General features: G+C 58.2%; 2 protein-coding genes across 6 annotated transcripts; one reads left to right on the top strand and one right to left on the bottom strand.

Moving 5' to 3' along the window:
* The first annotated feature begins 2,071 nt into the window (after nt 1-2,071).
* On the top strand, nt 2,072-23,226 carry SNED1 (sushi, nidogen and EGF like domains 1). Of its 5 annotated transcripts, XM_079315634.1 has the most exons (33): nt 2,072-2,475; nt 4,917-5,204; nt 5,672-5,812; nt 6,518-6,680; nt 7,616-7,741; nt 7,853-7,966; nt 8,708-8,821; nt 9,066-9,179; nt 9,302-9,418; nt 9,506-9,631; nt 9,910-10,014; nt 10,451-10,564; nt 10,694-10,810; nt 11,225-11,341; nt 11,415-11,531; nt 11,677-11,790; nt 11,871-12,044; nt 12,225-12,338; nt 12,946-13,059; nt 13,481-13,594; nt 13,676-13,789; nt 14,365-14,661; nt 16,692-16,875; nt 16,948-17,060; nt 17,499-17,777; nt 18,140-18,284; nt 18,578-18,660; nt 19,424-19,510; nt 19,681-19,797; nt 20,208-20,295; nt 20,850-20,933; nt 21,107-21,145; nt 21,489-23,208. In XM_079315634.1, the coding sequence occupies exons 1-32, from the start codon at nt 2,272-2,274 to the stop codon at nt 21,141-21,143; spliced, it is 4,335 nt and encodes a 1,444-aa protein (XP_079171760.1). In that variant the 5' UTR covers nt 2,072-2,271; the 3' UTR covers nt 21,144-21,145; nt 21,489-23,208. The 5 variants fall into 5 exon arrangements, with proteins under 5 accessions (XP_079171760.1, XP_079171761.1, XP_079171763.1 ...); XM_079315635.1 differs by lacking the exon at nt 20,208-20,295 and having other exon boundaries at nt 21,489-23,226; XM_079315637.1 differs by lacking the exon at nt 11,225-11,341 and having other exon boundaries at nt 21,489-23,209.
* Nucleotides 23,227-23,266: 40 nt separating this feature from the next.
* MTERF4 (mitochondrial transcription termination factor 4) lies at nt 23,267-24,486 on the bottom strand. Its single transcript, XM_079315639.1, has 3 exons — nt 24,109-24,486; nt 23,846-24,030; nt 23,267-23,771 (listed from the first exon to the last, which is right to left on the bottom strand). Exons 1-3 carry the CDS (start codon nt 24,440-24,442, stop codon nt 23,406-23,408), a joined length of 885 nt encoding a protein of 294 aa, XP_079171765.1. The 5' UTR covers nt 24,443-24,486; the 3' UTR covers nt 23,267-23,405.
* Between the last annotated feature and the right edge of the window lie 70 nt (nt 24,487-24,556).

Genomic DNA, 24,556 nt, shown 5'->3' with positions numbered 1-24,556 from the left:
GGCATCTGCAGGGAATGCTCTCTGGGCTTGGCCCAATTAGCTGGAAGGGAGGGAAGAGCCAAATCCAAACCATGTGCTGACCTGCAGTCCCCTCTGCCTGCAAGCATCCGTGCTGAATGTGCTCTGGATCATTAACAGCTCCCCAGGCTCCTTCCACATGTCCCGTCCCCCAAGCACGGGTTCTGCCTGGGCTGGGGGGCTGCTAGGGTTTTGTGCTCTTTCCTGATGGTTATCTAGGGCTGCCTTTTGTGGGAGGCAGTTGTCTCCACTGTGGGGCTGTGAGGAACCAGGGGACGACTGCCTGTGGATTTGGGGAGCTGTGATGCCAGATAGAGACAGGCTTGGGGTCAGCAGAAGGATCTGACTCCATCTCTCCCTCCTGGAGGTGGCACATCTCCAGCTGTGGGTGCCAGTGAAGCTGGGATGAGATCCAGGATACCCCTGGGACCTGCCCTGTCCCCTCCACAGCCCAACAGCTTCACTGTTATAGGTGTGGCAGATCCTAGCCCTGTTTTGGTGGCCATCAAAGAGCTGCCATAAAGCTGGTGGCAGAAAGGTTAGCGTGCTCCTGGAGATGGAGTGGGTGGTGGAGGACAGAGCCTGGCCAGATGCTGTGCAGAAAGGGCTGCTCTCCCCCACACTCCCCCCAGCATTCTCAGCACAGAGCCCAGCATCACACTGGCTCCAGCTCCAGCTCCAGGCCCAGAGGAAATGTCTGCAGCTGGGGCCCACAGCTGTTCTCCCTGCTCCATTTACTGCTTCCAATTTAACGTCCGGAGGAGCTGGGCTGGACAGCATGGGGAGAATATGGTGATGCTTTCCTGTGCAAAGCCTTCCTGGAAGAAAATCCTCCCCTCACGCTTAGGATGGCTGCCCTTCTCCTCTCTAGAGGTAAAAGCTACCAGGATGGCCCTGTGGGGTTGGTCCTGGCAGAGGGGCAGGTCCTGCCACAGTATCCCTGTGTTCCTTGGAAGCTGAGCTTGGGGCAGGGCTGGCACAGAGTGGCAGTGCCAGGAGATGGGATTGGAGAGAAGGGCTCACTCTGATGGATGTAAGGTGTTAGATGGTGATGGCCAGAAGATGGCCCTACAGTCACTCCCCAAAAAGAAATAGGTCTCTGCTGGCTGTGGGGGAGGATGGCAGTGCCCCTGCTGCATCTCCCCACAGCATCCCCTGAGGCCAGGGCCGGGGCCAGGGCTGGGCTGTGCAGCCTAATGCCTTCCAGAAAATCAGCCATGAATGGCCAGGGAGGGTAATTCATATCAAACCCATAAAACCTTTATTAGCGTCCTAGGGGAGAAATCCGGATGTGGCTGCTTATTTATTTTGGATTTTTTTTTTTTTTCCTCTCCTTTTAACATTTTCTTCCAAGAGATTTTTAAAGTGATAGAGTCACCTCTAGGATCGGCAGTAGGGCTCACACAGGGTTGCCTGCCTGGGGGCAAGTGGGATGCACTGGCATCCCAGGAGTCATGCTGATCTTGGGGTCCAGCTTTGGGACCCATCATGACCTGTAATTATTCAGAACTATTCAGATAGTTATTCAGATTGGTGTTTTTAGTGGGGCTTCCCTGCTTCCCTGGGAGTAACCCTAGACTTTCCTGGGAGCTCAGCCTCTCCCAGTCAAACCATTTCCCGATAATAAATGTAGGGTGGGTGTGTTTGTTTTGCTTCGGCTTTTTTTTTTTTTTTCTCTACTAAAGACAAAGAAGCCCTTGAGCCTGGAGCGTAACCTAAAACATGGCATTCCTGAAAAGAATTTCCTGATAATATTTTTAGCACCTAAAAAAAAAAATGGGGGGGGGGAAGGGGGAGTAAAAAAAAAAAAAAAAAAGCAAAAAAAAAGGAGAAAAAAGGGTTTTTTTCTCCTCCACTCTTTTTTTTTTCCTCATCCAGGCCAGGGTTTTAAGGGAGCAGAGGAGGCTGGGGGGAGCGGCTGGGGGCTCTGTTTTGGGGGGGACCCCCCACCGCTCGCCCCATAGCCCCGCCCCCATGGCCCCGCCCCCGCGCGCCGCGCGCCCATTGGCTGGCCACACCCCGATATGTAAAGGAGGCTCGGGGGCGCGGCCGGCGCGCTGAGGGCGCTCGGCGCGGATCGGAGCTGAGGGGGCTGTGGCTCGCTGCGGGCCATCGGTGCCAGCGCCCGGCTCCGGGCAGCAGCCACCGCCCTCCCCGCGCCCCTGGGCGGGCGCCCTGCCCCGCCCTGCCCCGCCCCCGCCATGCTTCCGTGGCTGGTGCCCCCGTGAGAGGCGAGCGGCGGTGCCGGCGGCCATGCAGGTCCTGGCGGGCTGGGCCGTGCTGGTGGCACTGGGCGAGTGGCTGTGGGCCTGTGCGGAGGTGCCGCTGGGGGATTTCTACCCCTTCGGGCCGGCCCAGGGCGACGCGGCCACGCGCAAGCAGGACGACGGTGGCTCCGAGCTGCGACCCCTCTCCATCCCCTTCCCCTTCTTTGGTGCAGGGCACACCGGCCTCTATGTGAGTAATTTCCACTTATTTCTGCTTATTTCCTCCTATTCCCTCTTTTCTCCCCTCCCTCTAATGCCCTATTTTGTTTCTTTCTTCCTCTTCCCTTCCTCTTATTTCGTCTTTCCTGTCCTGCTTGGATGAATCTGAGTTTCCTTGGGTGCCATCAGGTGATCCCCAGTTAACTGGGAGCATCCCACTGGGCTGCTGGACTACTGGTGACCCACTGCCTTGTAATCCCTAAGCCACCGGGAGGGGACTGTGGCCAAAGAACTCAAGTGGTGCCTGGCGCATCGTGTACCCTGTAGCTGTGGCCAGAGGGGCAACTCCGAGTGTCTGGTTGTCCATGGAATATTTTGGGTGGTGCTGTCATGCATCCAGAAGTGAGATTCAGGCTCCCCATGCCGGTTACCACCTGGCACAGTGAATCCTTCAGCATCCTGATCCCATCTCCCTGGTTTGCTCTGGGTTTGATGATGACCCAGGCCTGGATGGCAGAGGAGAGGGATGAGCATTGCCTTGATGCCATCCCAGAGCTGGGCTCATGTACCATTCTGCTGCCTTGGCTTAGCCCAGGGGGTCCTTGGTCCTACCTGGTCGTGTTTTTCCCCTGACCAAAGCACCAGCCCTGCCATCAGGTGGGAGGGATCCAGGCTTGGGGCTTGAGCCGTGGTGGAAGGACAGAAGGGGCTGGGAGAAGCCAGGTGACGTGATGGTTGTCCCCTAGAGGCTCCACAGTGTTGCTCCAGGTCTTGAAGGGGCTGCAGGGATCAGAGGACAGAACATTGCCCTTCCCTAATCTGAGACCCCACAGCTCTGCAGGACCAGCTTACCTGTCCCAGCACAGAAGTCCATGTGGCAGGGACCCTCCTCCCCAGGGAGCTGCTGTCCAGGAGGACTGGCACAGGGCTGAATTCACCTGGAAATCTCTGTTCGCAAGGGCTGCCTCCAACCACCCCCCTCCTCCTTCACAAAAACCAGCAACAACAACAAAAAAGCCCTTCTTGGCTCTGGTTCTCTCCCATCTTGCTTTAATCAAGGGAAGAATGTTCCTCTGCGGACACAGTGGGGTTACGGAGGCTTTGGGAAAACAGAATCCTCTTTCCCTTAGTCACAGTAAGGACTGCCCTGTGTTCAAATGGAGGGGCTATGAACCCTCCTCAGGGACTGGGGACCTCCCCCAGGGACTGCACAAGGCCATCCCAGCTCAGCCCCCGTGCCTGGGTGTGCTGGCAGATGGGGTGAAGGCATTCTGGCTTCCTCCTGGCTCCTGGGGATGCTGGCTCCCAGTTCCTTTTTGGCACACGAGTGTGACACCGCTGCCTGCCTGCGTGCCAGAGCTGCTCTCTGCAGTTGAGAGCCTCTTGCCTGTACCAGGCCCCCTTTTCCATCCTGCAGCCCAGGGGCTTGCCAGAGCCAGGCATTGCACACTAGAGAGCTTGGCTGGAGGCTGTGTGTTCATGCCTGTCCCACGGTTGCTTGTGGACTGGGGAACAGAGTGGCTTGGAGCTGACTGGACCAAGAGTGCTGGCAGGGTCTCCTCCAGGGAATTTGGGAGCTCAGGGTGGGAGCATTTCCCTTTGATCCCTGCCCCCTCCAGCCAGTGCAGCCAGGCAGGGGCTACCTTCACCTTCCTAATTCCCATTGCATCCCCAATTTGGGAGGTAGCACTCCTGGCAGCAACATCCACTGTTTCCAGTTTCCTTCCCTGAGCTGAGGCTGCCTCTGCCATGCATCCCAGAACCCCAATTAGTGCTGAGGAACAGTTTGTAGTATCTCACCTCGGGGGTTTGGCATTCCCCACTCTAATGAGAGCAGCGTGCTGAAACACCGGGGGCTTTGCATGGGGCAGCACTTGGTCACCTGGGGAGCCCGTTGGAGTGCTGTGCATGCTGCTGGATGGATTGCTGCCCAGCAAGGCTCCTCCCACCCTGGGCCAGTGCCCACATGGGCCAGTGCCCACGGCCCCCCTGCCAGCAGGGTCCAGCCCCATGGGCTGCTGTGAGCCGTGAGAGTGGGGAGCGAGCTCAGGCGCTCAGCCCTGCCAAGAGCAGTGCCGTGAGCTGGCCCCACGCACCGGGCACTGTTTGTTTTACACGCAGGGCTCCTGCAGTTTTTGCAGCTGTTCCCCTTCCCCTGGCCCGGAGAACAGGGCTGGGTTTGTTCGGGCAGTGGCCCGCGGCCGCGCTCCAGCGAGCAGGCGGCCGGGGCGGGGGGCTGGGGGTGTTGTGGGTGCTGAGGCACGTCTCTGCTTCTAAGGACAGGAAGGGGAAGCGCTCCAATATTTGTGGAAAGGGGAGGGGAAGAGAAAGATGAAATGGAAAGCACCTCTAAAACATGGATTCCTGCTGGCAGCAGGAGTCAGCTGTGGCCACCCGTTTCTTTCCCTTCCTCTCTGCAGGTAAACAACAATGGGATCATCTCGTTCCATCTCTTTCCCTTCCTCTCTGCAGGTAAACAACAATGGGATCATCTCGTTCCTGAAGGAGGTCTCCCAGTTCACGCCTGTGGCCTTCCCCATCTCCAAGGACCGGCGTGTGGTTGCTGCTTTCTGGGCAGACGTGGATAATCGGCGGGCAGGTGAAATCTATTACCGAGAGAGCACCGAGCAGCCCATCCTGGAGAGAGCCAGCAGGGACATTGCTCAGTACTTCCCCGAGTTCCCAGGGTTTTCTGCACAGTGGGTCTTCATTGCAACCTGGTACCGAGTCACCTTCTTCGGGGGCAGCTCGTTCTCACCAGTGAGTAGCTGGGGCAAAGCAGCCGCCCCACCTGTGTGCCTTCAGTGTGGTGTCAGAGCTTCCACTTGTGGCTTGGAGCTGTCAGCAGAGTTCAGTCGACCATGATGGCTCCATCAGGATACCTTGATGTGACAGAGCAATAGTGGGCTGGCAACACCAAACACTCCTCTTTGTGCCATGTGGAGGCTTTACATCATCAGCCTTCTTGGGCAAAAGTGAGGCACCTTTTGCCTTCCAGATGCTCAATATCCATATTTTCCCTCATTTTTCCTGTTCCTCTGGGATGAGAAGTGAGCTGTCCTAGCTCAGGATCACAAGTTAGGATTGAAAATAATTCAACTCTAATGCTCTTGCTCACAGAGAAGAACTGGGGTTCAAAGAAACACCCCTTTGCTGAATGTAGTTTGTCACTTTCTTTTATGGGTAGTTCATCGTCCCTCACTGCTTTCCTCCCCTCCCTGCTGCAGGTAAACACTTTCCAGATAGTCCTCATCACGGATGGCAAGCTTTCCTTCACCATCTTTAACTATGAGTCCATCACCTGGACCACGGGTATGCACGCCAGCAGTGGGGGGGACTTTGCTGGGCTCGGTGGCATCGCGGCACAGGTAAGTGGCCAGTGTGGCCCCTGGGGTGCCTGGGTAGCACATCCACCGTGTGAGCTCATGGCTCCTGTTTGGGTTTCTTGGAGGTGGAAAATCTCCGCCTCTTGTTTGTTTTTTTTTCTTCTTCAGAGTTCTTAAATATCTGTGTGTGTGCTCTGGCTCCCAAAGCTGAGACCATACAGGGGGCTTTGTTATCCTGAAACCACAGATCTTTGCCTTGGCTGCTGCTTCATAGTCCCTTTTCCTTCCCAACCTCAGCCTTTAAGAGCAGCTGCCACAGCTAGCACAGCTTTTGCTTGTAGTTTTGTTTCATCCCTGTGTGTGTTGTTGTGTTAAAGGGAAAAAAAAGCCAACACCCACACCCGCAAAAACCCCAGTACCTACTTGGATGTGTGAATTTACCGACAGTTGATCCATGCTTGGCTCCCTGCTTGCAGTCTGCAGCAGGCAGGATGCTGCAGGTGGAGAGGAAGCAAATGGGATTTGAATTCCCAGGAAGGAATTGAGTAGGCCAAGCATCCACTTCACCCTGTTGTCCTGTCATGTGGACAGGACTGAGCACTGGTCTGTGGCATGTGGAAGGGGAGAGCTGGTCTGAGTGGCCAACAGTAATGCCACATTACAGGAGAGGTGAAACAGAGAGGTGCTGCAGCTGTCTTTTCCTGTGCATTAGTGATGTCTCTTTACTCTCTGCCTTTGTCCTTCCAGGCAGGTTTTAACGCTGGTGATGGAAAGCGCTACTTCAACATCCCCGGATCCCGCACCGATGACATCGCTGACGTGGAGATGACGACAAATGTGGGTATCCCCGGGCGCTGGGTGTTCAGAATCGATGATGCCCAGGTGCAAGTGGGGGGCTGCAGCAATACAAGTAAGAGGACAGCAGTTAGGTTTACTTAACTCCCAACCCAACCCCACACTGTTCTCCAGCCCCATCTTTCCCTGCCTCAATCCCCACCTCCGCGGGGTGGAAGAGTTGTCTGGAAGGGCTTTGGGGAGGGGGGGAGGCAGCTATGCAGGGGCTGTCTTCAGCACCAGCTGTGTTGGGGGATGGCACCCGTGGTTGTCCCGGGGCTGGGAATGGGCTGGGAGAGCAAATGGGAAGGGGAGGAAGAGTTCTTAGTTTAAAGAAGCCTGCGGGGAGTAATGAGGGAGGCTGGGGAGGAGGTGATGTGCACAGTTGGGCCCCTGCCAGCCCACTGCCAGGCAGGGCATGAGGGGCCAGCACCCTTGGAGGGGTGCATATATCCATCAGTCCTAGTATGTTGGGCTGAGCCAAGTGGAGGGCTGCTGAGTGCCAGCCTGCCATGTGGGGCTAGGTTGCCAGGGCCTGGTCCATGCTTCCCACTCCAGGGGTCCTGGCACATGCCCCACAGAGCTTTTGGTCTCTGGTTCCTCATCCCCACTTCCCCCTGGCCATGTTTCCCCACTCGTGATCTGTGTCTTGCGTTATCGCTGGATTTTCTGTACGTGGGTTCTCCCATCCCCTTTCCTTCTGCCCTGAATGATAAGTGAGGACATGCTCATGTCCCCTCAGCCAGTGGAGCAGACCTCCTCCCCCAGCCAGGCTGCAGACCTGTGCAGCCTCTGCCCCTTGCACAGGAGCAGTAAAACTGCCCCCTGTCCCAGGGGAGCCCGCAAGGAGCAGCCCCTGCCCCTCCATCAGGCAGGCAGCCCCATGGGCTCCCCAAGCACCCCAGGGAGCCGGGTGGGTGCAGAGAAAGACCCTGGCACTGGTGTGACTGGAAGGTGGCAGGTGAGCCCTGCCAGGGGAGGGCTGACAGGGGTCACTGCCTGTTCCCACAGCCTCTGTCTGCCTGACACTGCGGCCCTGCCTGAATGGGGGGAAGTGTATCGAGGACTGCATCACAGGGAACCCCTCCTACACCTGCTCCTGCCTGGCTGGTTTTACTGGGAAGAGGTGCCACGTTGGTGAGCGCTTTGCTGCACGGAGTAGAACTTGCTCCCAGTGTCACTGCTGTGTGCTGGCAGTCTGTCTGTCCCTGCTCTGAGCTCCTGTCCCCACGTGGGGCTCTGTTTCAGATGTGGATGAGTGCCTCTCCCACCCCTGTCAGAATGGAGCCACCTGCCTCAATGGTGCCGGCAGGTTCACCTGCAAGTGTCCTTCCGGCTTCAGAGGCAACCACTGTGAGACTGGTGAGCACTGCAGCACTTGAAAAGCAGAGACCCCAGGCTTGGGGAGCACTTCTGCTCTTGGGAGGGCTCTTCAGACCAGGGCTCCTGCAGTAGCTGCTGGGCTCTAGCAGTTTGTGACAGCCAACTTGGATTTCAGCTTGCTTCAGGCAGGAGAAGCTTTTCTCTGGCCATGAGCCTTTCCTTCCGCTGGCTTTTCTGAGGGCTTCACTCAGCATTGCTGCCAGCACTCTTCGACCATCACTCCCTTAGCCAGAAAAGCTGGCAGCCAGTGCTCAAACAAGCCTTGCAGGCCCTGCTTTTGCAGGTGATGCTCTGGTGCCAAGCTCTTCAAAGCCAGGGGAGACCCTCCCAGTCCCTGGCAGAGGCCGTGGTTACAGGTTTCCCCCAGTGCTGGCCTCTGCAACGGAAGTGCTGCCAAGGCATTTGGCTCCCAGCAAGCTGCTGCACCAGTGGAAAAGGCAGGGAGGGAGTTGACTTGTGGGGGAGGAAGGAAGGGAGGGAGAAATGCCCTGCAGAGCACACAGGAGGTGTGGTGGGATGAGACAGCTGAGCTGCCTAAGGACAGGTTTTGGGAACAGTCGTGACTTGGGATGTGGCCACTGTCTCCTGACAGAAGGCAAAGGGGTAGCTCCAGTCTGTGCTCTGCCTAGGCCTGGTATCACTGTGTGTAGAGAGTGCCATGTGCTGGTCCTGTGCCTAGGCTGATACCTCTGCCCCTCTTTTTTTGATGTTCTTCTGCAGAAGAATCACCATGTGAGAACAGGGTGTGCCAGAACGGTGGGAGTTGCCAGGTGGTGAACAGGACAGCAGTATGCTTGTGCCAGTCGGGGTACACAGGCGTGGACTGCCAAACAGGTGGGTGACAGAAACAGGTATGAGATGTAGATGGTGATATTTCATACCTTGGCAAGCTTCCTTCCCTGCCAGCTTCATTCCTGGATGTAGTTTTGGAAGGGGGATGCTTAGTATTGCCAGTGGCATCTGCTTTTTTTGTGTCCATCACCTTCACCCTCCTGAGCATCATTCAGGCTGGGAGGCACCAGGTGAGCTGGCTGTGCCCACACATGACCTGACCACCTTTCCTGGCCTCTCCTTGCAGAGGTGAACGAATGTGAGTCCAGCCCATGCCTGAACGGTGGGCACTGCATGGACCTGGTCGATAACTACACCTGTGTGTGCCTGGAGCCCTTTGTGGGACAGCGCTGCGAGACAGGTGCCTGTGCCCCTGAATGACCCACAGCAGGGACTGTGTCCCTCATGTTCTGCTGGCCATCATGGCCCCTTTCCCAGGCCCAGGCTCTCCTCATGCTCACTTCCTTGCTTTCTCCTGACCAGATTCATCTTCCTGCGAGGACCGGAGTTGCCAGAACCGGCAGACATGCAACTACATCCGCCCTGGCCGCTATATCTGCACCTGCTCCCCGGGTTATTATGGCAGCAACTGCCAGTATGGTGAGTGAGGTTATGCCTCTACCAGGACACAGGATATTCCAGCTCCAAACTGGACCTCTCCAGCTCAGGCTGCCCATTCCCCCACAGGTGGGCCCCGCGTGCCCGGCGCCTGCCTCTCCCACCCGTGCCAGAATGCAGGCAGCTGTCTGGAGACTGAGCAGGGCTACGTCTGTGAGTGCCAGGAGGGCTACAGTGGACAGGACTGTCGAGACCGTGAGTACCAGCTGGGGGAACTCTGGGGTGAAGCATCTCAAGGGGAGCCTTCATGCTTATGAGAGGGAGAAGCAGCAGCCCGAGAGCCTGTTCAAGGCTCTGGGGTTAAACAGAGGGTCTGTCCTGCTGGAGGAGGCTGTGCCTGTGTGTCTGAGGGCCTCAGGGCTGCTGCCCACCTGAGCTTCCCCTCTGAGTGGCATCTGGCAAGCAAGACCACTTGTCTGTCACAGCCCACAAGCAGGAGAGGTCCTGGGAAGCCCCTGTTTTGTCTCTTGCAGAGCTGTCTGAGGGCTGTGAGTGTCGTAATGGGGGCAGTTGTCTGGAGGGGAATGTCACCGTCTGCCAGTGCCTTCCTGGGTTTTTTGGTCTCCTCTGTGAATTCGGTAAGTGGAAGCTTCTTGCCTACTGTATTCATTCCCTCTGGGATGCTTGAGTCAGGCAGCCTGTGAGTCAGCAAGGAGACACTGCCCATGCCTGAGCCTAGCACAGTGCCAGCAGCACACACTGAATTTCAGCCTAGAAATATTGTCAGTTGGAGAGATGACAATGCTCCCACCTCCATTACTCCCCCTTCGAGCCGTGACTCTCCCAGCCCCTGCCTCAGCCCAGCTCCCATGGGTGAGGAGGGAGTCACAGCCTTTGTGCTCTCTCTTGCTGAAGCTCACTGAGCATCCAGGCTGGGCATTGCCATTTACACTGTCTGTGCCAGAGGATCTGTCCTGTGTCATTGGACCCTGCAAAGTTAGGAGACTCCTGTTTCCATGTGGGGGTCCTCCTGCCACTGACTGAAGGAGGCTGGCACTGGCCATGTGTTTGCAGAAGTCACCACGACACCGTGCAACATGAACACGCAGTGCCCGGACGGTGGCTATTGCATGGAGTATGGCGGGAGCTACCTCTGTGTCTGCCACACCAACTATGGCACCAACCACAGTAAGGCTCCAGGACGTGTGGGAGCAGCCCTGGGGTGGGGGTGAGCAGGGTGCACCCTCACCAGCAGAGAAGCTGCCCTTGTACCCCTGGCCATATGTCCTCGGTGATGCCCTGTGTTTGGCTCTGCAGCGATGCCGTCCCCCTGCGACTCAGAGCCCTGCTTGAATGGGGGGTCCTGCAAGGTTCATGATGACTCGTACATCTGCGAGTGTCCTCAAGGCTTCCTTGGCGTGCACTGCGAGAAAGGTACCTCCACAGTGCTCCCTGTGGCCCCAGCACCTGGCAGAGCTTGGGAGTAGAGTTACTTGCAGAGCTGGAAGTCAGTGCAGGTTTTCCCATCCCATCCTACAGGGTAGAGGGAGGGATTGAATGACTCCCTTCATGACACCCAGTATGAAGTTGTTTCCTATACGCCATCAGTATTGGTGGTTTTTATTTAAATGCCACAACTTCTGCCCTTGGGATCTATCTCCCAGCATCATGCATGTGTTGGCACATGTTTGCAGGTGTGTAGTTTTTGTGGTATTGCTGCACCCAGAATGCAGTCAGGCTTCCTGCAGTGAGGGTTGGTGGGGTGCTGGTGGGAGGCAGCAGCTCTGGGTGCCTCTGCTGTGGGTGCCCCCGCTCTGGGTGACCCCACTCTGGGCACTCTCTCTGCAGCCAAGCCTCGGCTCTGCAGCACGGGGCCCTGCCGCAACGGGGGCACCTGCAGGGAGGCGAATGGCGAGTACCACTGCACCTGCCCCTACCGCTTCACCGGCAAGCACTGCGAGATCGGTACAGCCCCCGGCCCTGCAGGGAGGAGAGGTGGCCCTGCCCCACCCGGCTCACGCCCGCCTTGTGCCCCCAGGTAAGCCGGACCCCTGTGCCTCGGGGCCCTGCCAGAATGGAGGCACCTGTTTCCACTACATCGGCAAGTACAAGTGTGACTGTCCCCCAGGCTACACCGGCCGGCACTGCGAGATCGGTAGGTTTGAGGAGGGATTGGTGGGCTGACTGTCAGGAGCTCGCTGCTTGCTTTGAGCCTCCTTCCCTGTAACCCTTCCCTGTGCCCCGCTGGAAAGGGAAGGGATTTGGCTGTGGTTTCATTCCTTGCTCTGCTCTTCTTCCAGTGCCCTCCCCTTGCTTTCTTAGCCCCTGTGAGAATGGGGCTACCTGTGAGGACCTCGATGGGGGCTATGCTTGCACCTGCTCCGTGGGCTATGTAGGAAAGCACTGCCAATTTGGTAAGGGCCTTGTGTTTCCCCTGCCTGCTGGGGACTTGGGGCGCCTCTGTGGGCCCCATTCATCGCCTGTCTCTCCACAGAGATTGACTGTGGCATCCCCAGTGAGGTGAAGCATGCCCAGGCTTCTTTCAACTCCACCAAGGTGGGCTCAGTGGCTGAATACCAGTGTGAGCTGGGCTACATCCTCAGCCAGCACAACCATCCCCGTGTCTGCCGTGTGCCAGGTGTCTGGAGCGACCCCCCCGAATGTGATGGTGAGGAGTGCTGGGGAGTGGGTGACCCCTGGGACACCATCCCTCCCAGTGGCCTGTGGTCACTGCCATGGTTTGGTGGCCCCAGGAAATGTACTTCAGTTGTCTGCTGCCTCCCCCCCGGGATCCCTGTCCTGTGCTCATGCCTCTTGCTTTGTCTGTCCTTTGTTCAAATGCCCTTAGAGATTGATGAGTGCCAGTCGCAGCCCTGCCTGAACGGTGGCCAGTGCAAGGATCGTGTCTCTGCCTTCCTGTGCTTGTGTGAGCCAGGTTACACTGGCTACCACTGTGAGCTGGGTAAGAGACCATGCCAGGCATGCTTCAGGACTGTCACAATCCCCTCCTCACCCTCCAGCCCTTGGGAAAGCCCCAGTGGATTGCAAACTCCATCACAAGCAGCTAGGTTACTGGGAGTTTTTATGTGTGCTTGGATCAACCTAAAGCAAGGGCTTCTCTCCCAGGACTCCCAGTCAGCTGTAGGATTTTCCACCAGGGAGACACTGCTTCTGGCTGGGGACAATGGGCAGCATGGGAGGTGGTGGGACTCTGGCAGGTGGCTCCAGCCCAGTTCCCTGGGACCTGGCAGAGGACAGTGGTAGGAGAAGGTGGGCTGTTGGAAGTTAGGTGAGGAGATATGACACAGGCATCCTATGGGATGGATCACTTGGCACAGCCCTACACTGCCAGTTGTCCTCAGGTGTCCCTGAAGTAATGTCCCCATGCCATGTGCTGAGGCAGTGGGCATCCAGAAGCAGGAGTATTCCTGGCCACTGGGCTTGGGGAAGCAAATGACACAGGATGGGTCCATTCCGTGTGGGGGAAGTGCTGCCTCTCCAAGCCCCTGTCCCTAGCCACCAGCTGCCTCTGTGCTGAGCTGGTGCCTTTCTTCCTGCTGGAACCACAGATGTTGATGAGTGCCAGTCAGAGCCTTGCAAGAACAGCGGGACCTGCCAAGACCTCCCTGGGTCCTTTGCTTGCTTCTGTCCTGAGGGCTTCCTGGGGACCCAGTGCGAGACAGGTAGGGGCTCTCCCTTGCTGGGTCAGTGGGAGACTGGACTGTGGGCACCAGGACACTGCCAGGGCTGGCACCATGCCAGGTAGTTGGTCACTGTTGTGGACACCTTGACCCCAGCCCATCACCTGGCTACTCACTGTTGCACCTCCTTGCCCTTGTAGTTTTGGGGGCAGAGCTGAAACTGCTCTGATGGGGAGGGAGCAGGGAATGAGGTGTCCAGCAATGATGGACTCCCTTTCCAAGGTGTCCCCTTCCAGGGGGTGTGGGCACCATGGTGCACAGTGGGGAATTCAGTGTCCAGCCCAGCTGTGCCAAAGCCTGGGCTGTGCATCTGCCCTGCTGACCCTCGGGGGTGTGTTGCACATTTGTGGGAACTGGGAGCTGGCTGCTGGCGTGCTCACTGCCAGCCTTCTCCCACCTCCAGAAGTGGATGCCTGTGAGTCAGACCCTTGCCAAAATGGAGGGGAGTGTGAGAGCTACGGGGGCTCCTACCTCTGTGTGTGCCCAGAGGGTTTCTTCGGCTACCACTGTGAGACAGGTGAGGCAGGCAGGGCAGCGCGGGGCGGCCCCAGGGTCAGTGGCACTGCTGCCCCTGCCAAACCTGGCACCTCTCCCACAGCCAGTGACCCGTGCTTCTCCAGCCCCTGTGGGAGCAGAGGCTACTGCCTGCCCAGCAATGGCACCCACAGCTGCATCTGCAAAGTCAGCTACACAGGCAAGAACTGCGAAAAAGGTAAAGGCCCTCAGCAGCGGCACCAGGACACGATGTGGGGCTTGAGGCCAGCCTGGCAGTGCCCACCGCCCACGAGGGGCTCAGCACCATCCGGGACCAGCAGCGCTTCTTGAGGCGGGCAGGGCTGGGGGCTCACCTTGAGGGGGGCAGCCCATGCCCCACCAATGCCAGGGGTGGGTGCTAGCATGCTGAGTTGCTGCCCCAGGTGCCCAGCTTGGCACCAGGACTCGGGGGCAGATTTCCCCTGCAGCAATGGCAATCTCTCGGATGCCCTCAGGAGGGGAGGCAGAGGCATCTGAGGGAAGCCTCTTGGCAATGGCCTCCCCCAAATCTCTTGCCCCATCTTGCAGTGGCAAGTGATTGGCCACCAGTGATACCAGGAAAAGCTCCTGGCGCCCTGGCTGCTCCTGTGCTCACTGAGCCAGGGGTGACTTACACCCAGAGAGCCCCTGCCAGGTGTGCCAAGCGAGGACCTTGTCCTCTTATCGCTGCTGTTCTGCCGCTTGCTGACGGGGTCTGTTCTCTAAAGATTCATGGCATTACCTCTCCCCTTTGCTTTTGCACACACCCTGAAGAATTGCTGCCACCAACCTCATTAAAGGTGGAAAGGGTGGAGGACACTGGTGTGTTGATTTCTTGGCACCCACCTGAGGACGCAGCTGCCAGGCAACTCATTGACGGCTACGCCGTGACGTACGTATCCCTCGACGGCTCTTACCGCAGGACAGATTTTGTGGACCGAAGTCGTTCTGCCCACCAATTGCGGGCACTAACCTCCGGCAGAGCCTACAATATTTCTGTCTTTTCAGTCAAACGCAACGTGAACAACAAGAATGATATCAGCAGGCCCATCATGCTCACCACGCGCACTAGTGAGTAGCGTCCCCAGGGGGATCACGGTCGTGAGCGTGTGCGCGGCCCCTGCAGGTGCCAGGGTTTGTGCTGCCACCTCCAGCCTGCCACCAGCTCCAGCATGGTATCAAACCTGGCAGTGTTTGGTTTGCTGGTGCAGATCCCAAAATCCAGCTGGGGCACTCTGGAAAGTGCTTGGCACAGAGAATCGCTGTTTTCTTTGCTGTGAGTAAAAGGCCTGACACCCTGTGGCTCACCCTGTGCAGGGGCTGTGAGGGAGCTGGCAGCAGGTTTGCTCCTGAGCCCTTTTTATTGGGGCCAGGCTGTTCTGCTCCTTGTCACTGTGCCAGGAGAGTATGAGGAGCCCTCATGCAAGGCAGGCAGCAGGGGGAAATCCTGTGGACCAGTCACCCTGCCAGGTGTGGGAACATGCCACCAAGGGCAGAGGCTGTCAGAGACCTCTGCTCCATGGGTGGAGGAAGGGGCACAGTGATGCCTCTGGGGCATGGACAGGCAGAGCAGCTTTGATCCCACTTTCTGGGGCAGGCAGGTATGGAAACCAAGTGCAAACAGGATGAAGGGAATTAGACATAGGAAAGAAGATGGCCTCTGAGGAGAGGAGAATGGTGGTGTTTAAGCCCATAAGCCATATCTCCCACAGCAGGCTGAGACCAAGTGAAGCCCGGGGGAGGAGATGGCAGCATAGTGCTGGGCACAGCATCTCATGGGCCTTCAAGCCATAGCTGGATGCTGGGTCAGGATGAAGTGTGCCATGGACTTAGTAGTCACTTGTGGGGTTCCCCAGGGGTCATTTTGAGGCCAGGGCTCAGTTTGGGGCCAGTCTTGTTTAACATTTACTAATGGTCTGGACCTAGGGATTTTGTGTACCCTCAGCAAATTTGTAGACAACACCAAGTTGTTTGGGAGTGTTGATATGCTTGAGGGTGGGAAGGCTCTGCAGAGAGACCTTGGCACACTCAAGTCAAAGGGCCAAGGACAGCAGCATGATGTTCAGTGAGGCCAAGTGCTGAGTCCTGCACTTGGGTCACAGCAACCCCCTGCAGCTCCAGGCTGAGGGAGGAGTGGCTCACGAGAGGTGAGCTGGGTGAGGGGGTGCTGGTTGACAGCTGGTGAGCATGAGCCAACAGTGTGCCCAAATGGCTAAGAAGCCAATGGCATCTTGACCTGTATCAAGAGCAGCATGGACAGCAGGACTAGGGAAGTGACCATCCCTCTGCACTTGGTATTGTTGGAGGCTGCAGTGCATTCAGTTCTGGACCCCTCACATGAAATAGGACATTGAGGTACTGGAGCATGTCCAGAAAAGGGCAAAAGGCTTGTCAAGGGTCTAGAAAACATATCTGATGAGGAACAGCTGGGAGAGCTGTGATTGTTTAGCCTTGAGAAGAGGAGGCTCAGGGGACCTCCCTGCTCTCCAAAACTCCCTGACAGGAGATTGTAGTGTGGTGGAGGCTGGTTTCTTCTGTTGTGCCTGCAGAGAAGGAACAACAGGAAATGGCCTAAAGCCAAGATGGGAGATTCACATTAGATAGTAAAAAAAAATTTCACTCTTTGGGTGGTGAAGCATTGGAATAGGATGTCCAGGGAGGTGGTAGAGTCACCATCCCTGGAGCTGTTCAGGAGGCATCTGGATTTTGTGCTGGGTTGATGTGATTTAGGGGTTATAGTGATACCCTGGGAGGATGGTTGGACTGGATGATCTCCTAGGTCTCTTCCAGCCTTGATGATTCTGTGTTTAGGGCCAGGCCTGGGCACCACAGCCCCTTTGGAGCTGTGGTAGGGGGCTGAGGCAGGGGGCACAGCCTCGGGGAGCTTTGAATAGCATGAGGCCCTATGGGTGGGCAGATGGATGTGACTCCCACCTGGAGGCTGTGAGAACTGGAGAGCGTGAGTTCAGGGGGAGAGGGGGCACTGAGCTGTTCCACTGAGGAAAGCGATGCAGAGGTGCCAGCAGGACCCCCCTGGGAGTGCATGGGGAAGGGCTGTGGCGCCCATGATGACGGCGGCGCTCTGTGCTTGCTCCGGCCAGGACCGCGCCCGGTGGAAGGCTTTGAGATCACCAATGTGACTGCCAGCGCCATCACGGTGCAATGGGCCCTCCACCGCCTCCAGCACTCCACTGTCAGTAGGGTCAGGGTCTCCATCCGCCACCCGGGGGACCTGGCAGCCCGCACCGTGGAGCTGAACAGCAGCGTGGCCAAGTACACCTTCCTGTGAGTGGGGAGCTGCTGGGTGCCAGGGCTCCCTCACATCACCCCTTCCCACCCTACCTTCTTCCTCCACAGGGACCTGCAGCCAGGAGAGAGATACATCATCCATGTCACAACGCTGAGCGGCCTGGGAGTGGAAGACCACCCCTCCGAGAGCCTGGCCACACCCCCTTTTCATGTGTGGACAAGTGAGTGAGGTTGGCTTTGCCATCCCTGCTTGGCAGGAAAGCTGTGGGGGTGGGAGCTGCCAGACTGTCTGGCCAGCAGAGCAGGTAGGAGGTGGGCAGGCAGGCCTGGGGAGGCCAGGAAAGACACTGGCATGTGCTCCCCTGCCAGATGTTCAGTCTCTGAGACTAGCATGGGCCCAATTCATCCCCTATCTGACTGCTATCTGGCAGTCAGAAGGCAAGGGCTGGCCTGGGTACCAGGGTGTATATGAGGCTCTATCTGCTGGCAAGGACCTAGTGTTGAGCATCTCCTCACTGTGCAACCAATGGCTGGAGCAGGGTCAGGGCTGGTCCGGGCAGTGCCAGGCAAGCTCATAAGGTGGTGTGAGCAAGTAGGGCAGTGGCCATTCAAGGACACCAGCTCTGACCACTTTCCTCCCCATCCCCTGCCTGCTGCAGGGCCTCTCCCCCCACAAAACCTCACTGCCTCCCATGTCACCGCCACCTCTGTGTCCATGGCGTGGGAGCAGCCGCCTGCTGGCACCATGGAGGGGTACATCATCAATGTCACCACCGCTCAGAGCGTCAAGAGCCGCTACGTGCCCAACGGGAAACTTGTGTCCTACACGGTGCGGGACCTGCTGCCCGGGCAGCGCTACCACCTGTCCCTGACAGCTGTGCAGAACACCGAGCAGGGCCAGCTGCACAGCGAGCCCATCCACCTCTATGTCAACACCTGTAAGTGTTCTGGCCTCTGCTGGGCTGCTGCAGCACAAGGGGGGCAGTGGGATCACAGGGAAGCAGGGTAGGAGACAGAGACTAGAGAACAGTCATGAACCCTTGCTGCCCCAGCACTGGGTGTCTGCAGCAGGCTATGGGGACAGTGCACAGGTCCCCTGGAATGGGAGCTGGGAGTTGTAGGGTTAGTGAAGGGCAGATGCAGAGGTCTAGTTTTGTGATGGGCACCTGCATTCCCAGCATGTGGAAAGTCTGTGTGTCACCTGGCAGCCTGGGGATGATGGGATGGGATGATGGGACTGGCTGGATGATCGGTTGCTGGCTCACACTGCCTCCATTGAGCCTTGTCCTTTGGTCTGCAGTGCAGAGGGATGGGGCTCCAGAGAGAAGGTGGAGCCAAGCTGGGCACCCCCGTGTTCTGCGGAACAGGCTGCCCCCAGCTTTCCTGCCGGAGCTCCGCCTGCTGGCAGATCGTGACACAGCTGAGGAGCCCTCGCCAGCCCCCAGGTAGGAGCTGCTCAGCACTCCTGGCTCTTCTGCTTGGCCCAAGCACTAAGCTGAGCCAGTCCCTTTAGTACCCAGCTTCCATGCCCAGGTCTGTGCAGGGTCAAGCCGTGCTCCTTGCCCATCCACTGGGGTTCTCAGCTGGGCAAGCCCCCTACCCTGAGAGCAGTTCTTGCATGGGACTTGCACAGAACCTGATGCCACCAGTGGATGCTTTATGCAGCTGCCATGAGCCCCAGCACACAGAGCCTGGGGGAGCTGCAGTGCCCCATTCCCTTATGGTTCTCCTGTCTCAGATTCACAGAGCTGGTGGATGGCAGAGGGAGGATCAGCGCCAGGTTTGGCACTGCGCTGGGAAAATCCATCACTGTGAAGACACGTAAGTGCTCTTGTGCCTTTGTGTCCTGCTCCTGTCACCCAGTACCATCTCCTGCACCTTCCTGCAATTTAAGGTGGCAGCTAGGCAGAGCTGAGGGAACTATAGAGGAGGGTGGAGCCCACTCACCTGGCCCTGGGCAGGCAAACATCTGCTCTGCTGTTAGACCCCTGCTCGAGGAGAGGGGTGACTGGCAGGGGGAGCCCAGAGAAGGACCCTTGCTGATGGGAGGCGATGCTGACTGTAGCACAGCTGCCCTTCTTCCCTGCCAGCAGCAGCAGGGGCCTGAGCAGTGGCTTCATAGCCCTCCTGTGCAGCCCCTGCCTGCCCAGTAGCCTTAGCCCTCACTGTGAAGAACAGCCTAACATCCAAAGAGGGTGCATGGGTGAGAAAGCCCTCACTAGTGCAGACCGCTCCCATTTTCTATCTCTGGAAGACTGGGGATAGAAGTGCCAACCCAAGATACCCTAGAGCACCTGCAAACCCCTCACCACAGGGTGGGGAAGGGGCCTGGCACACCTGAGGGCAGCCCTTAGCTGCACATCCTGGTTCTGCCCCTGCCTCCCCAGGACTCTGTGTCCCAGATCCTTCCAGGAGGAGTGGGAGTGCCACCCCAATTGTAGGAATGCCAGCTGGGAAGGGGTAAAGCACTGCCTCAGGCCTGACCAGTGCCCCAAAGCTGCAGGCAAGGTGGATCCCCTTGGAGGGGCTGCCTTTGGGTCTGGCTTTGGCCTGGAAGGTGACATTTAATCCTCTCATTGTCCAGAGCCAGAGGCTCCAGTGAAGCTGGAGAACACAGAGGTGTCCAGCTGGGACAGCCTGGCACTGCAGCTGCGTGAGACAAAGACCAAGAGTAAGTCCCAGGGGAGACCCACAGCAGCAGGAACCCAGCCCTGGCCCCAGAGGCAATGTGCTCAGCACCAACCTGCCCACCTGCTTTTCCTGGGAGCACCCTGGCAATGCCAGGGGCTTGGCAGGGCTGAGCTGTGGCCCTGGGCTCTGATGGTCGAGCATGTTTTGCAGGAGAGGGGCAGAAGTGCTCCAAGAATCCCTGCAGGAATGGAGGCACCTGCACCAGAGATGAGGAGTCCTACCACTGTGCCTGCCGCCCGGGCTTCAAGGGCCGGCTCTGCCAGCTGGGTGAGTGCCAGCCTGTGCCACAGGGCTGAGCTCCCTCCCGCTGTGCCAGGCTGGTGGCTGTCCCTGCCACAGGTCCCCCAGCATGTAGCTCACCCAGCACACCCTGCCACCACCCAGGGGCTCCCATAGTGCCCAGGCTTTGGTAGAGATCTGTGTCATGCTGGAAGCTGAGAGAGGGGCTGGGCTCTAGTTTGAGATGAGTGCAGGTCTGGTCCCTGCTCCTGGCTGAGCTCTGGCCCCTGCCTTACCCAGAGAAGTGTGAGGCTGGGGGCTCTGCTTCTACTGCTGGACCAGCCCTCCAGCATGGCCAGGAAGCCAGGGGGGCCTCACCAGACCCTTGCCACAAGGCACAGGCAGGCAGGGCCAGGGATGGGCTCAGTGATAGCTCCCCTCTCCTATTCCCCAAGCAGCCTGCAAGAAGGTGCCACACTCGTGCACGCGGCTGTACTCGGAAACCAGGTCATTCCCAGTGTGGGAAGGAGGCACCTGCCACTATCTGTGAGTACTGCCTGCAGGTTATGCTCCCCCCTTCCCCTTGTGCTCTGAGCTGGGGATGTCTCCCTGCAGCTCAGCTTTGGGGAAGGGACAGTGAGCACAAGGCCGTCTCCAACCCCAGCTGGCAGTTGCCCCCTCCCCAGTGCAAGCCTGGCATGCCCCTGTGGCTATCCCAGCTGTGCAACAGGGCAGGGTGTTGCTGAAGTGACAGCTCCATACTGGTGTTACCCACCCACATGGCAGCAAGGTTGGATTTGGTGTGTGTGACCCCAGGCAGCAGCAGATCCCATCCAGCTCCTGGCTGTCTCTCCATGTGTGAGCAGAGGGCTGGGGGAGCCCTGATGCAGCACCAGGGCAGGGGTGGTTCTGCTCTGCCCCAGCCTCCCTGTGATGGAGGCACAAAGGCCTGGCTGGGATCAGTCCTCTGGCACAGCAGGCTGAGCCCCATTCCTGCCAAGGAAGGAAATAGGGGAAATACCCAGACTTCCCTTCACTCTCATCAAAGCCCATCTCTCCCTTTTGTTCCCCACACTCACGTCTTCACTTTGTGTGTGCAGGTACAGGAGAGTCTACAAGGTACACCAGGACATCTGCTACAAGGAGAGCTGTGAGAGCACCAGTTCTGAGAGGACAAGCAGCAGGTACACCCCACAGCAACACACTGGATGTGCCAGCCTTCCTGTGGTCCTGCACAGCAGGATGTGGCTGGCTGGGGACACCCAGGGGTACAGACATCACCAAGGCTTGGATGCCACGTGCTTGCCTGTGAGCAATGGCCAAGGGGCTGATGGTGCTGTCCTCCCTTCTCTTCCAGAAAGCCAAGCAACAGTCACACACTGAAGAAGCCATAGAAGTAAGTACCTGCTCCAGCCCTCCTCAGATGCAGGCAGGGCAATTCTCATGCAGGGGAGATGGTGCAGGGCAGGGCACAACCCTGGCTCATGCCACCACATCAGGGGGGTGTGAGGGTTTAAGGCTGAGGGCTCCTGGTTGTGGCTGGGGTAAAGAAGCAAGAGGCAATGCTCTGCTTCCTCCTGACTCTGCAGCTCCATGAACAAGAGAGGCAAAGGCTGGAGTCCTAGAGATAGCAGGTCCCCTTCTCTCAGCACAAGATCTGTGCACAGGGTGGGAAGAGGCCAGCTCTGGGGCATCTGGCAGACTGCACACCAGCTCATTTTACTCCTGCTCCTCCACAGGGTTTAAAGCAGTAGAAGCTTCATCTTTCCACATCTAAGGGCTTTTTGAACACCAGGAAGATCAGATCTGCTCACTGGGTTGAACGCAGCAGGGGAGCCTTCCTGCCTGGTGTCAACCTCTCCCTCTCCTCCAGCCCATTAGGGACACACAGCTGGATCAGCACACTTGAGTAGTGCTCTCTTTCCCCCTCATGGCCCAGCACTGCCTTTGCTGGCCCCTCTCTGCCCCTGAGGAGCTGAGCACCCCCTCGAGGGGACCAGCCCTGCTCAGCACCCCCAGCCACTCTGCACAAGCGATGGGCTGCCCGCTTCACTCTGGGATCAGCCCTGCTCCTTGCCAACAGCATCTGCACCAATCTGTTTTCATAACCCAAGGTTATAACCCTCAAATAAAACAGTATAATGGAGACCAAATAGCCTTAGCCATCACCTGAAATCTGGCCCTCAGAAATATGCTCTGAGGAGCAGCCTCTGTAGATGAGTTAGAAATGGTGAGCAGCTCTAAGTGGTGAGGTGAGCACTGGCAGTAGAGGAGCATTCCTGTTTCCTCTGCTCTTGCAGGGGAAACTGAGGCAGCTTCTACTGCCTGCCTTTTTTCTTTGCTTTCTAAACAAACCCTGGTTTTAACCAAATTTCCAGCTCAGAAACCAACAGAGCACCTGAAGAGAATTTTAAATGTGATCTGTAGGGTGAAGTCTGTCAGCTGAGGTATGCCAGTACCACCACACTTGTAGTTGCCTCCACACCAGTGCAGGGCACAGCAGAGGCTTGGTGAGGAAGCCAATCCCCACGTGCCACCCCCTTGCACTGCATTCAGAGTTTGCCTTCCCTGTGGCACCACTGCTGCAGGGTTATGTGGAGGAGAGGGCCAGCACCCAGCACTGCAGCAGGGCAGGCAAGGAAAGAAAAAGTGTAGCTTAGAAATGTTGCTAGTTTTTGTGAGTTTGTATGACAACACTAGTTAAACATAGATTTGTGTATTAACATACACGGTGTATATTATAAATTAACACATACCAGAGATATATCGCAGTTATGGTATAGAGAGTCATGGCCCCAGCACTGGGATTATTCTGGTGGTGAGGCCCTCCCCTCCTGCTGAGCATCACAGAGCTCTGTTTCTCAGCCACGTGTCTCAAGCAGCAGCTTGGAAGGTGCTCTCAGAGCAGGACAGGCCCAGGAGTTTCAGAGCTCCTGCCACCACCCTCCTCCTCCCGGCAGCAGTGTAACAGTGCTCAGAGCTGCAGAGGCAGGGACAATGTGAAACCATGACCAGCTGGCTGCTCCCCTCCTGCACCACCTCTAGCTTTGCTCCCACAGGACAGACATGCCTTGTTTTCCTCCAAGGCTGCCTGGTCCTGTTCCAGCTGCCTGGCAAGCACAGCAGCCCTGCCCTCCCAGAGCAGGAAAAGCCAACCCTCTACCAGGGAGAGCAGGGCAAGGGGAAACCCAGGCAGGAGGGTTTGGAGCCATGGTGTGAAAGTATTTGCACCCCTGCTCTGTCAGCCATGAGATCAGCGCTGCCATGGGCTGTGGAGGGGGAGGTGGCCCTGCCAGGGGACAGTTCTGTTTGCACAGGACCTGTCCCCACAGCACCAGGAAGGCTGGTGGCACTGCCAGCCAGCAGAGCAGCCTCCTGTCCCACAGCTGGCTCAGTATGTAATGCAGCCAGCAGGTTTTAACCTAGTCTTGGAAATAAATTAGGGGGTTTTGATTTTTTTTTTTAATAAAAACACTTTATGGAAACCATTGGGGTTTTTTTTGCCTTTTTTTTTTAAAGTAGTTGGTCAAAGAGGAGGAATGACTGTTGTATTTGACAGATGGGATTTATTGATAACCCCGCTCCTGGGGTATCACCCCAAGAGCCCAGAGAGTGCAGTAGCAAGGGAGGCTCGGCCACCTCAGAGCCTCACCTCCTCACTCCTGGGCTGTTTTACTTTCATCACTGTCGAAATCATCATCATCATCACCATCATCCTCTGTGTACAGTGCATCCACATCCTCCTCTTCCTTCTCCTCCTCCTCTCGAGCCAGCAGCTTCTTGAAGACCTCATACTCCTCTGGGGTAGAGCAGGCCACACTGGCCAGGAAGTCTTTCTCTGAGAGCTGAACGATGTCCTTCAGTTTTGGGTTGCTAGTTTGGGTCTGCCCTTTGTGCGGGGTCTCGTAGAGCCCCCGGCGCTCCAAGAAGATGTGCCGATTGCGGAGCTCGGCAAAGGGCATTTGGAAGAGCCGAGCGTCCACCATGGCCTTCTGCCGGACCCCCATTCTGAAGTAGGCGTACTGCGGGCACAGAGTGGGTGTAAGGCACAGCGCTATTCCCGCAGCCGGCTGCGGGAGGAGGATCCGCTCCTCACCTGGAACTGGTGATGGAGGGTGCGATGCTCCTCCAGCAGGACGGTGGGGCAGGTCCCCAGCACTTCCCGCAGCTGCCCCGCCGTGAACAGGCAGCGCTCCCGCAGCAGCCGCACCGCCGCCTCCAGCCTCTTGCGCGGCACGTGGAACAGCTGGGGGCAGCGGCTCAGGGCCCGCTGCAGCCGGCCTGCGGGCACAGGGCAGCGGGCAGCTCAGCGGGCAGCGGCACAGCCCCGTGTCCCCCCGCACCCCGCTCCTGCCCTACCTCCGTCCAGCCCCAGGCGCCGCAGCTCCTCGGCGCGCTCCCGGAGCCGCTCCGCGGGCAGCCGCAGCAGCGCCGGGCTCCGCTCCAGCAGCGCCACCGCGGCCTCGGGGCTCAGCCCGAGCAGCAGCAGCTGCGTCGCCGCCGCCTCGCGGTGCTCGGGGCCGAGCCGGGGCTGCAGCGCCAGCAGGCGCCGGGCCTGCTCCGGGCTGAAGCCCATGGTCCGCAGCGCCGCCGCCGCCCCGCAGCCGCGACGAGAGCAGGGCCCGGGGGCGGCGGGGAGCGAGCAGCCCGCCCGCAGCGCCCTCCCGGCGCCGCGCAGCCACAGCGCCGCCATGGCCGCGGCCGCGGGGTGGGGCCGGGCCAGCCCCAGCTACAACCCAGCCCCGCCGGGCCGCGCTCCGCCCCGCAGCGCCCGCGGGTCGGCAGGAGCGGTGGGGTGGGAGCTGGG

The sequence above is a fragment of the Erithacus rubecula genome (assembly GCF_903797595.1).
Source record: "Erithacus rubecula genome assembly, chromosome: 11".
Lineage (NCBI taxonomy): Eukaryota > Metazoa > Chordata > Aves > Passeriformes > Muscicapidae > Erithacus > Erithacus rubecula.
Note: the sequence above shows the minus strand (reverse complement) of the source record. Positions and strands in the feature narration are given on the sequence as shown.

What these genes read in the sequence shown, in the direction of transcription:
- SNED1 (XM_079315634.1), top strand. Translation starts at nt 2,272, where the DNA reads ATGCAGGTCCTGGCGGGCTGGGCCGTGCTGGTGGCACTGGGCGAGTGG. An exon ending in TGGGAAGAGGTGCCACGTTG is followed by an intron (nt 7,742 to 7,852) that starts GTGAGCGCTTTG and finishes GCTCTGTTTCAG; the next exon opens with ATGTGGATGAGTGCCTCTCC. An exon ending in CCACCTCTATGTCAACACCT is followed by an intron (nt 17,778 to 18,139) that starts GTAAGTGTTCTG and finishes TTTGGTCTGCAG; the next exon opens with TGCAGAGGGATGGGGCTCCA.
- MTERF4 (XM_079315639.1), bottom strand. Translation starts at nt 24,442, where the DNA reads ATGGCGGCGCTGTGGCTGCGCGGCGCCGGGAGGGCGCTGCGGGCGGGC. An exon ending in GCGCCTGGGGCTGGACGGAG is followed by an intron (nt 24,031 to 24,108) that starts GTAGGGCAGGAG and finishes CTGTGCCCGCAG; the next exon opens with GCCGGCTGCAGCGGGCCCTG. An exon ending in CCCTCCATCACCAGTTCCAG is followed by an intron (nt 23,772 to 23,845) that starts GTGAGGAGCGGA and finishes CTGTGCCCGCAG; the next exon opens with TACGCCTACTTCAGAATGGG.